Here is a 14,818-nt window from a genome sequence, read left to right as displayed (position 1 = left end):
AAGACGGGACTGCGACAGTGCAGTACACCCTCAGTCCTGCACTGCAATGTCAGCCTAGGTTGTGTGCTCAAGTCCCTGGAGTGAGACTTGCACCCACAACCTCCTGACTCAGAGATGAGAGTGCTACCCACTGAGCCACAGCTGACACTATTAATCAAGAGATGACACAATAACATTATGAATAGTAAGCAAGAGGCAGAGGGATGGCCATTTGATTGTTTGTGACAGGAAGGGAGTTTAAACATGTCATGTTGTCAATAGTGCTGTTAAAGATCGTGGAAATGCTTAAACAGTGGGGAGGGGAGATTGGGGGAGAGAAGAGTGAAGGATGGCAGCAGATGGCCAGAGGGAAATTTGTTCAGGGAGAGCTCCCTACGGAGCTGCCATCCCGTCTGTCATCTTGGAAAAGAAATACCCCTAAAGTATTTCCATTACGCCTAAAACCCGTGCTGCAAAGGCAGCTACCGAGCCCACTACCCATCCCCCAACCATGCCTGCTCACCTCCATCACTGAGCGTCGGACTTGCCTCCCAGATTGACCTTCCTGCTACCAAGCCTTTCGCTCCCCACTGGAAGTGGCAATCTCAGCTGCTCCACCCGATCCCCGACGGCATCCGGTGAGCCTCCAACCAGAGGTTTGGGCCCTATCCTCTCTTCACCCTCACGTTCGGGCCACCACTCTTCCGGCCACGTTTGGGCCTCCTCTCCTCTGGCCACATCTGGGCCTCCACTCCTCCGGCTACTGGTCCCACTCAACTGCGGAGCCTTTGGTAAGCACGTGGTGTGCACAATGGCTGTTGCCACTCTGACCTCTCCCCTCCTTCCACGAAGTGGACCTCTGGTCATCCCAATGCCCTGTCAGGAGCTAATACCTGGGAGAGGGAAGCATTACCTCAAATCTCTCACCCCCACTTCCTACGCCTCGAATCTCTCACCATCTCACCAAAGGGCGCTGCTCGCATCCCACCGTAGGCAACTAGGCCCATACAGTAGAGCCTGGTCTCCAGTCGTCTTGGACTCCCTTGCCATTGGACCAAGACCTTGCTCTGCTAAGCCTGTGTGGTAGCCGGTGTGCAACGGCCATCCCACGTTAAAAGGACACGCAAAGGCATCTTCCATCCCCTCAACATGACCTGGGATGCTAGGACCCTCATGAACAACCCCAACAGCGAAAGACCAGAACGCCACACCGCCATCCTTGCCCGGGAACTCAGACGATTCGACGTCAACATCGCTGCCCTAAGCGAGACCTGGTGGGCAGAGGAAGGCCAGCTCAAAGAACAAGTTGGAGATTACACCTTCTTCTGGAAAGGCAAACCAGAAGAAGAATGCTGCCTCCATGGAATTGGCTTTGTCAGCATGAACGAGCTGGTCGGCCACCTCAGAGACCCCCCCCCCCTGCGGGATAAACGAACACCTCATGACTCTCCGGTTCACCCTGTCCCGGAACCAATGCGCCACAGTTATCAGCGCATACGCCCCAACGCTCAACGCAACAGATGAGGCGAAAGACGGTTTTTACTCCAGCCTCGAACAATCCCTGTCCCGAGTCTCTATAGACGACAAACTGATCCTCCTCGGCGACTTCAGCGCCAGAGTCCGTAAGGACACAGACCTCTGGGGAGGCATGATCGGCAGAGAGGGGTTAGGGAAAACCAACTCCAGTGGTACCCTGCTCCTGACAAAATGCCTAGAACATGACCTTGTCATCACCAACACCTTGTTCCACCAGAGGGACAAGTACATGGCACCGTGGCAACACCATCGCTCCAAGCACTGGCAACTGCTCGACTACGTCATCGTCTGAGCGAGGGAGTACAAGGACGTGCGCATTACCCGCACCATGACAGGAGCCAACGACTGCTGGATGGACCACCGCCTAATCCATTCCGTCATCAACATTAATATCGCCCCAAAGCGGTGATGGCAACAAAAGCAATGCCGCAGAAAAATCAACATCGGGGCACTCAAAGACCCAGTTAAGAGAGCCCTACAACCCTCGATGACCCCAAGACACAGAGTGCCCACAGCGCCTGGTCTGCCCTCCAGGCCACCATAACCAGCGCCTGCGAAGAAACACTCGGTCGCTCAACCAGGAAACGGCAAGACTGGTTTGACGAGAATGACCAGGAGCTCCATGAGCTAATAAATTGCAAGCGCAGGGCATTTCTGAACTTAAAGCAGCAACCCAATTCAGGAGCAGCAAAGCAGCTCTACAGGGCTGAAGGCCAAGGTCCAACAAAAAACCCACAACCTAAAGAACACATGGTGGGTGGAGAAAGCACAAGAGATCCAGCAGCTGGCCATGACGTGCGAGGATTCTTCACCGCAATTAAGTTCACCTACAGCCCAAGCACACACAGCCCCACCCCACTGCTGGCCAAGAATGGGGAGACACTCATTAAGGACACCAAGGCAGTCAGGGCCTGCAGGAAGGAGCACTTCGAAGATCTCCTTAATCGAGACTCTGCCTTTGACATGAGTGTCCTCGACTCCATCCTGCAGCATGCTACCCGCTACCATCTCAGCAAAACCCCAGCCCTGAATGAGGTAGAAAAGGCCATTTGTCAGCTCAAGAACAAGACGACTTCAGGAGCAGATGGAATTCCCGCTGAGGCACTAAAGTATGGCGGAGAAGCACTATTGGCACAAATGCATGAACTCATCTCTCTTATCTGGAAGGAGGGGAGCATGCCGGGAGATCTCAGAGATGCCGTAATCGTGACTATCTTTAAAAAAGGGGACAAGTCCGACTGTGGCAACTACAGAGGAATCTCCCTGCTGTCGGCCACTGGGAAGTCATTGCTAGAATCCTCCTCAACCCTCTTCTCCTTGTGGCTGAAGAGCTCCTCCCAGACATTAGTGTCACTAATGGTGACCATGAAACTCCCGGATTGTCGTAATAACCCATCTGGTTCACTAATGTCCTTTAGGAAAGGAAATTTGCTGTCCTTACCTGATCTGTCCTATATGTGACTCCAGAATCACAGCAATGTGACTTGACTCTTAACTGTCCTCTGAAATGGCCTAGCAAGCCACTCAGCTGTAACAAACCGCTACAAGAAACAATAATAATAAGAAAACCAGACAGACCACCTGGCATCGACCTCAGCACCAGCTTCAGACACGACAACGGCCCACCCAGCCCAGTCAACCATGCAAGTTCCACCTCACTAACATCTGGGGATGTACCAAAATTGGGAGAGCTGTAACAGACTAGTCAAGCAACAGCCTGACATAGTCATACTCACATAATCCTATCTTTCATCCAATGTCCCAGACTCCATCATCACCATCCCTGCGTATGTCCTATCCCACCGGCAGGACAGACCCACTGAGGTGGCGGCACAGTGGTATACAGTCTGGCGGGAGTGGTCCTGGGAGTCCTCAACATTGACTCCGGACCGCATGAAGTCTCATGGCTTCTGATCAAGCATGGGCAAGGAAACCTCCTGCTGATTACACCTACCACCCTTCCTCAGCTGATTAATCAGTACTTCTCCATGTTGAATACCACTTGCAAGAAGCTCTGAGAATAGCAAGGGCACAGAATACACTCTAGGTGGGGGACTTCAAAGTCCATCACCAAGAGTAGCACCACTACTGACCGAGCTGGTCGAGTCCAGAAGGACATAGCTGCCAGCCTGGGCCTGCAGCAGGTGATGAGAGAACCATAACGAGGGAAAAACCTACTTGACCTCATCCTTACCAATCTACCTGTCATTGTGGAGACATTGCAACGTTATGTGAGGAAGGGATGCGGCCACGAAGTTAGTTGCTGCAATATAGCAACAATGAAAAATTGGGAGGTGGAAGAATAAACCAACTTGGCTGCAAGCTGGTATGCTACTTTGCTTTACAATGTACGTGGGGTTATAGGCCAATTTCCCAGTCATAGTAGCAAGTGTTCTTCAGCAAGGAAAGGCGCTGGCAATGAAAATCAGGAAGAATTTGTAATTATTCATGTGCGCTTCCTGATGAAGAAAAGTGCGGGCAAGATGGTTTACTATGAGAATTGTTGATTAGCTGACAATGTTATTGCTTGTTGTTAAGCCCATAACATAATTCTAAAGCCCTCACATGTTAAACTAATAACCAGAAAGTTTTCTTTGCATTATTCCTCTTCAAATTATTTACTGCTGTTTCACCTGTGATGTCACAAAAATCAGGGTTACATTCCAAATCCAACGTAAAAATAAGTAACATTTGTCTCTCTCTTTTCCAGGGCACTTAGCTTTTTATCTGCGGTGAGTGTAGGCAAGATGTTGGCCCAGAAATTCCGGCCTCCCGGGTCCGTCTGGACCTGGCAAGGCATCGCAAAAGCCGGTTTTCAGCGCACAATGAGCATCCGCTGAAAACTGGCTTTTCTGATCTGTCAAGCTGGAGCTTGACAGATATTCCGCATCTCCGGAGCGAGGACATTTGCATGGGCAAGATTGCGGTATTTACCCAGCAAATGTCCTGAAAACTCTTGCGCCTGATAAAAGCAGACACATACAGGCGTAAGAGTTTTAAAATACACAAAATTATAAAATAAAATAAAAACATTTTATTGTTAAACCCCCTCAAATACGGTAAGTTTATTTTAAACCATAATTTAAAAAACGTTTTTTTTTTAAAATCGGAAAAATATTTTTTTATAATACATAAATAACTAATTTAAATTAATAAAAATGTGGTGTATTTTTTCTATTTTTTTATTAGAGTTTTGTGTGTTGGGCGGGAGGGGGGTTCTTATTCCTAATAATGGAAACTCCAACTTACGGAGTTCCCATTATGAAGAACATACTTTACCGTAATTGGCTGCCCAGAGCCATGTGACTGCAGCTCCAGCCCTGCACACGTCCTGACACGCACTCTCTTCGACATGCAGTCAGTGGAGGCCTCAGGACCGGGAACTCGCGTGGGTGCATCAGGAACAGGTAGGTGCACATCTTTTTAAAGTTTTTTTACCTGATCGCCTGCGGGAAGCAGCCAACCGGGATTTCAGCGCCGTTATATCCTTTAGTAGTATCATTTGCAAATGTACAGAAGAACAGGGGAATCATTACAAAGGAATGGGGGGGAAAAGAGAATTAAAACTGTGAATACCAATTACTGCTGTAGAATAATTGGCTTCCTTTAGAACATCCGCCAGCGTAGTTTCATTCAGTGGCAGGCCAGCAACTGAGCTTACAGCAAAATTATGGGTAACACCATTCCGTAACCCCAGACGGCCCGTCAATAAAGAAGCCCGAGATGGTGAACAAGTAGAAGCAGCTGCATGAAAATCCTCAAATCTGAAATAAAAAACAAGGAACAAAACCTGAAAATTATTACAAATATGCTGTCATATAGCAAGCTGGAAAACTGGCTTGGATTTTGTCTCGTGTGGTTACTGCATGATTTACTGGTTACTGTCAGATAAAATGTAAAAGAACAATCATACACAAGGCAGTGGAATTCTTACCCCTCTACTTTTTCTCAAAGTAGCATTGATGAAGTGAACCAAAGGTTGCTCTTGATACCCAGAGATATCAACACTGAGGTGTGAGATCTATTATTAAGGACGTGGTAACATGTCACTTAGAAAATAATAATAGGATTGGGCAGTCATCACAGATTTATGAAAGGGAAATCATGTTTGACAAATCTGTTCGAGATTTTGAGGTTGTAATTAGCATTCCTGCTGTACCTGCCCAGGCTCCAACAGCAACCTGGATCTTGGTGACATCCAATCCAGTCACCCTCTTCGCTACCATCGCTTTCCTGCTCCAGCACATGCTGCTCCCTGGAGTGGTATGCTGCCACGCTGCTCCGTCCGCTCGCCGGCCTGCCCCGATGGTGCTCGCAGGCTGGGGGTGAAAGAGCGGTGAGAGATTGTAAAGGGACGTGGTCGAGGCCCAGGAGAGGCGAGGGCCCAGAGGCAGCACAGGCCAGCCCACACTGATATGTGTGCGCACTAGGTCCGTGCAGCAGAGCTGGTCTTCAGTCGTCTGGTTAATCCTAGCCACTGGACCAAGACCAAGCTCTGTCAAACCCGTGTGGTGGCTGGTGTGCAACAGCCACCACATGTTAAAAAAATCCACGCACAGGCATCTTCCACCCTTCAAGATTTAGTTCAGGACCTGGAATATTAGATCCTTCATTGAAACGCCTGTGAACTTTTTGGCATGGAAGCAAGTCATCCTCGATTCGAGGGACTGCCTATGATGATGCTGATGTAACTAGCAGAATAGATGAGGGGGAACCAGTGGATGTAGTGTATTTAGATTTGCAGAAGGCATTCGATAAAGTGCCACACAAGAGTTTATTAAACAAAATTAGGGCTCATGGGATTAGGGGTAATATATTAGCATGGATTGAGGGTTGGTTAACGGACAAAAAACAGAGAGTAGGAATAAACAGGTCATTTTCAGGTTGGCAGACTGTAACTAGTGGAGGTACCGCACAGATCAGTGCTTGGGCCTCAGCTATTCACAATCTATATCAATGATTTGGATGAGGGGACCAAATGTAATATATATCCAAGTTTGCTGAGGATACAAAGCTGGGTGGGGATGCAAGTTGTGAGGAGGATGCAAAGAGACTTTAAGGGGATATAGATAGGCTAAGTGAGTGGACAAGAACATGGCAAATGGAATATAATGTGAAGATTTGTGAAGTTATCCACTTTGGTAGGAAAAATAGAAAGCAGAGTATTTTTTTTAAATGGTGAGAGATTGGGAAATGCTGATGTCCAGAGGGACTTGGGTGTCCTTGCAAACAAATCACCGAAAGTTAACATGCCGGTACAGCAAGCAATCAAGAAAGCAAATGGTATGTTGGTCTTTATTACACGAAGATTTGAGTACAAGAGTAAAGATGTCTTACTGCAATTATATAGGGCCCTGGTGAGGCCATACGGAGCATTATGTACAGTTATGGTCTCCTTACCCAAGGACGGATATACTTGCCATAGAGGGAGTGCAACGATTCCTGGGATGGGGGGGATTGTCCTATGAGGAGAGATTGAGTAGACTAGGCCATATTCTCTAGAGTTTATAAGAATGAGAGGTGTTCTCATTGAAACATCTAAAATTCTTACAGGGCTTGACAGGGTGGATGCAGGGAGAATGTTTCCTCTGGCTGGTGAGTCTAGAATCAAGGGTCATAGTGTCAGAATAAGGGGTCGGCCATTCAGGACTGAGATGAGGAGAAATTTCTTCAGAGGATGGTGAATCCTTGGAATTCTCTACCGCAGAGGGCTGTGGATGCTCAGTCATTGAGTGTATTCAAAACAGAGATCGATAGATTTTTGGATATTAAGAGAATAAAAGGACATGGGGACAGTGCAGGAAAGTGTAGTTAAGGTAAAAGATCAGCCATGATCTTCTTGCATGGCGGAGCAAGCTCGAGAGGCCAAATGGCCTACTCAAGCTCCTATTCCTTATGTTATGTTCTCATTTTCACTTACACCTCAGCTGATCACCCAAGCCATTGCCTTGCACAAAACATAGAAATATGGTTCAAAGAGACAAGCTAAATCCATCACACTCATTGTGGGGGATGACAGGAACGCAACAGTCATCACCTAGCACTCAGGTAGGATCTCTGATGAACACAAGAACTGGTTGAAGAACTCATACAACACATACTGGTACCAAGGCGAAAAGAAACACTAGGCACACATGCATTGTATGCTTATTCAATTAGAATTATGGTGACACAAAAGTTGCTGTAAGTGTGGACATGGTTCTTGGCAAGGTATAGAAATGGCTGTCAGATGGCTTCAATGGGAGCTGGGTGAATTAATACGCATAGAGCTTTTGTGGACAATAGTATATTTGCGGTGGGAAGAGGAACAATAGGGACAAAACTATCCAGTTGTCAGATCTGGTAGTCAAGAACATTTGCTGGATTTTTCTTCAATTGGCAAGTTGGTGGCATGGCAGAGCTGACATGTATCCACATGACTCCGCCGCTAAACTATTACTTTTCCTCCTGCGGATCTCAAAACAGAGCAGGTTTGGACCACTGGGAGAGTTATTGCAATTGGGAGGGAAGGAGTGCTGGTTCAGCCTTTAAAAAGCTGCAGCCAGATCAAGGGGGACATCAGTTTTGAACAACAGGAAGAACAAATTGAATAATATTTCAAGGGGCAGCTGCATCAGGGGGGTTAGCAGCAGCTAACCAGGATTCTCAGATGTATCCATGGAGATGAGGTCAGGATCAAAAGGGTTCAACTAATGTACACGGAGAATAGAACCCACCATAAGACGATGCTGCAAGTGGTTTGGAGGGACAAGCCAGAGGCAGATGAACCTCCATTATCCCAAGAACTGCCAGACAGTGCAGAAAAAGGTTCAATGGCCTCTCAAAGGATGCCAAGATAAGTCACGACTTGGTTGCCAATTCATATCCTCTGCTACTGATATCTTGCCTTCCTTCACCTCCTTACCTATTGTACAATTTGTCTGTCAGCACCTGGGTAATTCTCTTATGTAAATGGAAACCTCATCTTTACTTAAAACCACTCTGTCAACACATTCTTGTGCAAAGGAGAGTTCTTTTTTGGAGTTGGGTCTGAGACGGTATAGAAACAGACTGCATCTAACCATTGTTTTGGAGAGTACTTGGTGACAACAATGAGTGTCTAAAATGTAAAGTGTCCCATTCCCCAGGACTAACATGTCTCACTTTGAGAACAACATTTACAAAAACATGCATTGAAATTCACACTAACAGACTCAAAACAGTATTAATCCCCAACATAAACCCAAAACATTACATATTATAAGAGAGACTCAAGGAATCCATTGTTCTCTATTACTCTGACCACCACTGGCTGCAACACTATTCTAACATTTGCAATTAGGACTTTCTGATAGTACAATCACTGCAATTGAATGTACTGAGAAAAGTAATCATAGAATCATAGAAATTTATGGCACAGAAGGAGGCCATTCAGCCCATCATGCCTGTGCTGGTCAAAAAAGAACTATCCAGCCTAATCCCACTTTCCAACTCTTGGTCTGTAGCCTTGCAGTTTACGATACTTCATGAGCATATCCAAGTACTTTTAAAATGTGATGAGGGTTTCTGCCTCTACCACCCTTTCAGGCAGTGAATTTCAGACCCCATCACCCTCTGGGTTAAAGAAGTTCTCAACTCCCCTCTAATCCTTCTTCCAATTACTTTAAATGTACATTAATAGTCAAAAGCTCGCTTTACTAATGGCAAGTAAAAACAAAATTACATGAGGAAAGAGTTGAAAATTAGTAAAGAAATGGATGTAGTTTATTTGCAAACAATACAAAAATTATTATACCTCATTCCCTCCTGAGCCATTTTGTCCAGATTTGGTGTCTCCTTAGTCAATGGCCAGTTTGCACCAAGATCTCCCCATCCAATGTCATCAGCCAGGATTATGATAAAGTTTGGCTTGCCTGAATAGGCACCGACGTGAACAGTATTGAAGTCAATGTTGTAATATACAAATCCACTGATGAGTGCTGCAGTGAAGAACACAATCATGGAGAAGACTTCCATTTTCTTATAAATCTAGGTCAAAGCGTCTCCTGGTATTGCCCAAGCGTCTCAACTATCGAATCACACCGTGTCTTTACTGTAACAATGCCAACCTGTTCAAAGTAAAATTTCAAAATAGTCAATCACATTTGTTTAAGCATGATGAAAATGTCAGCACAGCAGGTTCATTCAGCCCATTGTGCCAACACTGAAGCTATCAACTCTAATCCCAATTTCCCACTCTCCTTCAAGTGACTATCTCATTCTCTCTTAAATGCTGTGACCTACTTGGTTTCAGTAACCACTTGTTGTGTTGCATTCAATATTCTAATAAGTTTTAGTGTGAAAATATTGCACCGCACTCACTGACACACTTCCTTTTCTCTTGCAGGCAAAGATGGCACACAACCGCCGAGAGCACCAGCAGACGGGTGGAGGGAAAGACAGACTTCGGAACCTGACGAAGCTGGAGGAAGCAGTTCTGGACATAATCAGAGAGGCAGTCACAAAGTACGAGGTGAGCAGGTAAGTTGAAATTATGACTGTATGCTCATACCTAATCCTCCTTCTCACCTCCCACTTCCCCTGCATCCCACAATCTGTTCTCACTTACAAGTTGCTGATGGTGTATGCATGGATATCTTGCTTTAATAATAATAATTTTTATTTATATAGCACCTTTAACGCGGTAAAATGTCCTAAGGCACTTCACAGAAGTATTACAAGACAAAACAGATAAATTTGACACCAAGCCACAAAATAAGAAATTAAGATGACCAAAAGCTTGGTTAAAGAGGTAGATTTTAAGAAGCGGCTTAAAGGAGGAAAGAGAGGTAGAAAGGTGGAGAGGTTTAGGGAGGGAGTTCCAGAGTTTAGGGCTCAAACAGCTAAAGGCACGGCCACCAATTGTTGAGCAGTTATAATGAGGGATGTTCAAGAGGGCAGAATTTGAGGAGCACAGACATCTTGTAGGGTTGTAAAGCTAAAAAAGATTACAGAGATAGGAAGGGGCAAGGCCATGGAGTGATTTGTAAACAATAAGAATTTTGAAATTAAGGTGTTGTTTAACCGGGAGCCAATGTAGGTCAGAAAGCACAGGGGTAATGGGTGATTGTGACTTGGTGCGAGTTAGGACATGGGCCGCTGAGTTTTGGATGGCCTCAAGTTTATGTAGTTTAGAATATGGGAGGCCAGCCAGGAGTGAGTTGGAGTAGTCAAGTCTGGAGGTAACAAAGGCATGAATGAGGGTTTCAGCAGCAAAAGAGCTGAGGTTGGGGTGGAGGCGGGCAATGTTACGGAGTTGGAAAAAGGCGGTCTTAGTTATGCCGCGGATATGTGGCTGGAAACTCATTTCATATGACACCTAGGTTGCGAACAGTCTTGTTCACTCTCAGATTGATGCTAGGGAGAGGGATGGAGTCAGTGGTTAGGGAATGAAGTTTGTGGCAGGGACCAAAGATAATGGCTTCGGTCTTCACAATATTTAATTGGAGAAAATTACCGCTAATCCAGTACTGGATGTCGGACAAGCAATCTGACAATTTAAATACCAAGCAGGAGTCGAGAAAAGTGGTGGAGAGGTAGAGCTGGGTGTCGTCAGCGTACATGTGGAAACTGCCTCCGTGTTTTCAGATGATATGTAGCAAGGGTACTACAGCAATCGTAGGTGACTTTAATCTACATATAGACTGGCCAAACCAAGTTAGTAATAATACTGTGGCAGATGAATTCCTGGAGTGTGTACGAGATGTTTTTTTAGACCAGTATGTTGAGGAGCCTACTAGGGAACAGACTATCCTAGATTGGGTATTGTGCAATGAGAAGGGGTTAATTAACAGTCTTGTTGTGCGGGGTCCTTTAGGGAAGAGTGACCATAACATGATTGAATTCTTTATTAAGATGGAAAGTGAAGTAAGTCCAATCCGAAACTAGAGTCCTAAATCTAAATAAAGGAAACTACGAAGGTATGAGGAATGAATTGGCTATAACAGATTGGGAAGATTCATTAAAAGGCATGACGGTGGATAGGCAATGGCTAATAATAATAGTTATACATTCCTTTCTGGTGTAAAAACACAAAAGGAAAAGTGGCCCAACCATGGCTAACAAAAGAAATTAAAGATAGTATCAGATCCAAAGAGGAATTATACAAAGTTGCCAGTAAAAGTAGCAAGCCTGAGGATTGGAAGCAGTTTAGAATTTAGCAAAAAAGGACCAAGAGATTGATTAAGAGGGGAAAAATTGAGTACGAAAGTAAACTTGCAAGGAACATAAAAACCAACTGCAAAAGTTTCTACAATTTTGTAAAAAGAAAAAGATTAGTGAAGACAAATGTAGGTCCTTTACAGACAGAAACAGGAGAATTTGTAATGGGGAACAAGGAAATGGCAGAACAATTAAATAAATACTTTGGTTCTGTCTTCACGGAAGAGGACACAAATAACGTCCCAGAAATGCTAGGGAACCAAGGGTCTAGTGAGCAAGAGGAATTAAAGGAAATGATTATTAGTAAGAAAATAGTGCTGGAGAAACTAATGGGACTGAAGGCAGATAAATCCCCAGGGCCTGATGATCTGCATCCCTGAGTACTAAAAGAGGTAACCATGGAAATAATAGATGCATTGGTTGTCATCTTCCAAAATTCTATAGATTATGAAACAGTTCCTGCAGATTGGAGGGTGGCAAATATAACCCCACTATTTCAGTAGTAGGGAAAATGCTGGAGTTTATTATAAAGGATGTGATAATATCAATGGGATTAAACAAAGTCAACATGGATTTATGAAAGGAAAATCATTTTTTGAGGATGTAACTGATAGAATAGATAAGGGAACCCCAGTGGATGTAGTGTATTTGGATTTTCAGAAGGCCTTTGATAAAGTCCCACATAAGAAGTTAGTGTGCAAAATTAAAGCACATAGGATTGGGGGTAATGTATTGGCATGGATTGAAAATTGGTTAACTGACAGAAAACAGAGAGTAGAAATAAACGGTTCTTTTTCGGGGTGATGGGCAGTGACTGGTGGGGTACCACAGGGATCAGTGCTTGGGCCCCAGCTATTCACGATATATATATATAAATGATTTGTATGAGGGAACCAAAAGTAATATTTCCAAGTTTGCTGATGACACAAAACTAGATAGGATTGTGAGTTGTGAGGAGGATGCAAAGACGCTGCAAGGCAATTTAGATAGGTTGAGTGAGTGGGCAAACACATGGCAGATGCAGTATAACGTAGATAAATGTGAAGTTATCCACTTTGGTAGGAAAAACATAAGGACAAAGTATTATTTAAATGGTGATGGCTTGGGAAGTGTCGATGTACAGAGGGACCAGGGTGTCCTTGTACACCAGTCATTGAAAGCAAACATGCAGGTGCAGCAAGCAGTTAGGAAGGCACATGGTATGTTGGCCTTCATTGCAAGAGGATTTGAGTACAGGAGCAAGGACACCTTACTACAATTATACATCATCATCATAGGCAGTCCCTCGGAATTGAGGAAGACTTGCTTCCACTCCCAAATTGAGTTCTTTGATGGCTGAACAGTCCGAAACGAGAGCCACAGACCCTGTCACAGGTGGGACAGACATTTGTTGAGGGAAGGGGTGGGTGGGGCTGGTTTGCCGCAGGCTCCTTCCGCTGCCTGTGCTTGGCTTCTTCGCGTTCTTTGCGTTGAGACTTGAAGAGCTCAATGCCCTCCCAGATGCACTTTCTCCATCTCGGGCAGTCTTCAGCCAGGGTCTCCCAGGTGCCAGTGGTGATGTCGCACTTTACAAGGGAGGCTTTGAGGGTGTCCTGAAAACATTTCCGCTGACCTCCTTTGGCTCGTTTACCACGAAGGAGCTCCGCATAAAGCATTTGCTTCGGGAGTCTCGTATCTGGCATGCGAACTATGTGGCCTGACCAGTGAAGCTGATCGAGTGTGGTCAGTGCTTCAATACTGGGGATGTTAGCCTGGTCGAGGACACTGATGGTGGTGCGCCTGTCCTCCCAGGGGATTTGCAGGATCTTGCGGAGACATCGTTGGCGATATAGCTCCAGCGACTTGAGGTGCCTTCTATACATCGTCCATGCCTCGGATCCATACAGGAGGGCGGGTATTACTACAGCCCTGTAGACCATGAACTTGGTGGTAGATTTGAGGGCCTGGTCTTCAAACACTCTTTTCCTCAGACGGCCGAAAGCTGCACTGGCACACTGGAGGCGATGTTGAATCTCCGCATCAATGTCTGCCTTTGTTGATAAGAGGCTCCCGAGTTATGGAAAATGGTCCACGTTGTCGATGATTGGAGGGCAGTACTGTGCGGCGGTGACAGGCTGGTGGAGGACCTTTGTCTTACGGATGTTAAGCGCAAGTCCCATGCTTTCATATGCCTCAGTGAATACACTGACTATATCCTGGAGTTCAGCCTGTGAATGTGTGCAGACGCAGGGCCTTGGTGAGACCGCACCTGGAGTATTGTGTGCAGTTTTGGTCTCCTCACCAAAGAAAGGATATACTTGCCATAGAGAGAGTACAGCGAAGGTTCACCAGACTGATTCCTGGGATGGCAGGACTGTCGTATGAGGAGGGATTGGGTCGACTAGGCCTGTATTCATAGAGTTTAGAAGAATGAGAGGGGATCTCATTGAAATGTATAAAATTCTAACTGGGTTGGATAGACTGGATGCGGGGAGGATGTTTCCCCTGGCTGGGAAGTCGAGAACAAGGGATCAGTGTCTCAGGATATGGGGTAGGAAATTTAGGACCGAGATGAGGAGAATTTTTTTCACTCAGAGGGTGGTGAACCTGTGGAATTCTCTACCACAGAAGGCTGTGGGGGCCAAATCACTGAATATATTTATGAGGGAGATAGGTAGATTTCTAGAAACAAAAGGCATCAAGGGGTATGGGGAAATGCAGGAATATGGTGTTGAGATAGAGAATCAGACTCGAGGGGCTGAATGGCCTACCAGTGCTCCTATTTTCTATGTTTCTTTGATATCGCCAAGGGGCAGCATATAGATGAGAAATTAGAGGGGGCCAAGGACAGATCCTTGGGGGACACCAGAGGTAACGATGCGGGAGTGGGAAGAGAAGCCATTGCAGGAGATTTTCTGGCTACGATTAGCTAGATAAGAATGGAACCAGGCGAGTGCATTCCACCTAGCTGGATGATGGTTCCGAGGCGTTGGAGGAGGATGGAGTGGTTAACTGTGTCAGAGACTGCAGACAGGTCCAGAAGGACGAGGAGGGATAGTTTATCTTTGTCACACTCACAAAGGATGTCATTTGTGACTTTGACGAGAGCTGTTTCGATACTGTGGCAGTTCCGAAAATCAGACTG

General features: G+C 45.7%; 1 protein-coding gene across 12 annotated transcripts in view; it reads right to left on the bottom strand.

The window, feature by feature from the left end:
- LOC139226742 (arylsulfatase G-like) overlaps positions 1-14,818 on the bottom strand; it is a 244,584-nt gene that overhangs the window by 100,186 nt on the left and 129,580 nt on the right. For 11 of the 12 annotated variants that reach the window (XM_070857718.1, XM_070857717.1, XM_070857720.1 and 8 more), the window contains 2 exons: positions 9,290-9,602; positions 5,092-5,279 (listed from right to left, as the gene is read on the bottom strand). In XM_070857718.1, coding sequence (XP_070713819.1) covers positions 5,092-5,279; positions 9,290-9,510 — 409 coding nt within the window. In that variant the 5' untranslated portion in view covers positions 9,511-9,602. The other variant, XM_070857728.1, reaches the window with a different exon arrangement.

Source organism: Pristiophorus japonicus, chromosome 16, assembly GCF_044704955.1.
Source record: "Pristiophorus japonicus isolate sPriJap1 chromosome 16, sPriJap1.hap1, whole genome shotgun sequence".
In the NCBI taxonomy this organism is placed as follows: Eukaryota; Metazoa; Chordata; class Chondrichthyes; family Pristiophoridae; genus Pristiophorus; species Pristiophorus japonicus.
Note: the sequence above shows the minus strand (reverse complement) of the source record. Positions and strands in the feature narration are given on the sequence as shown.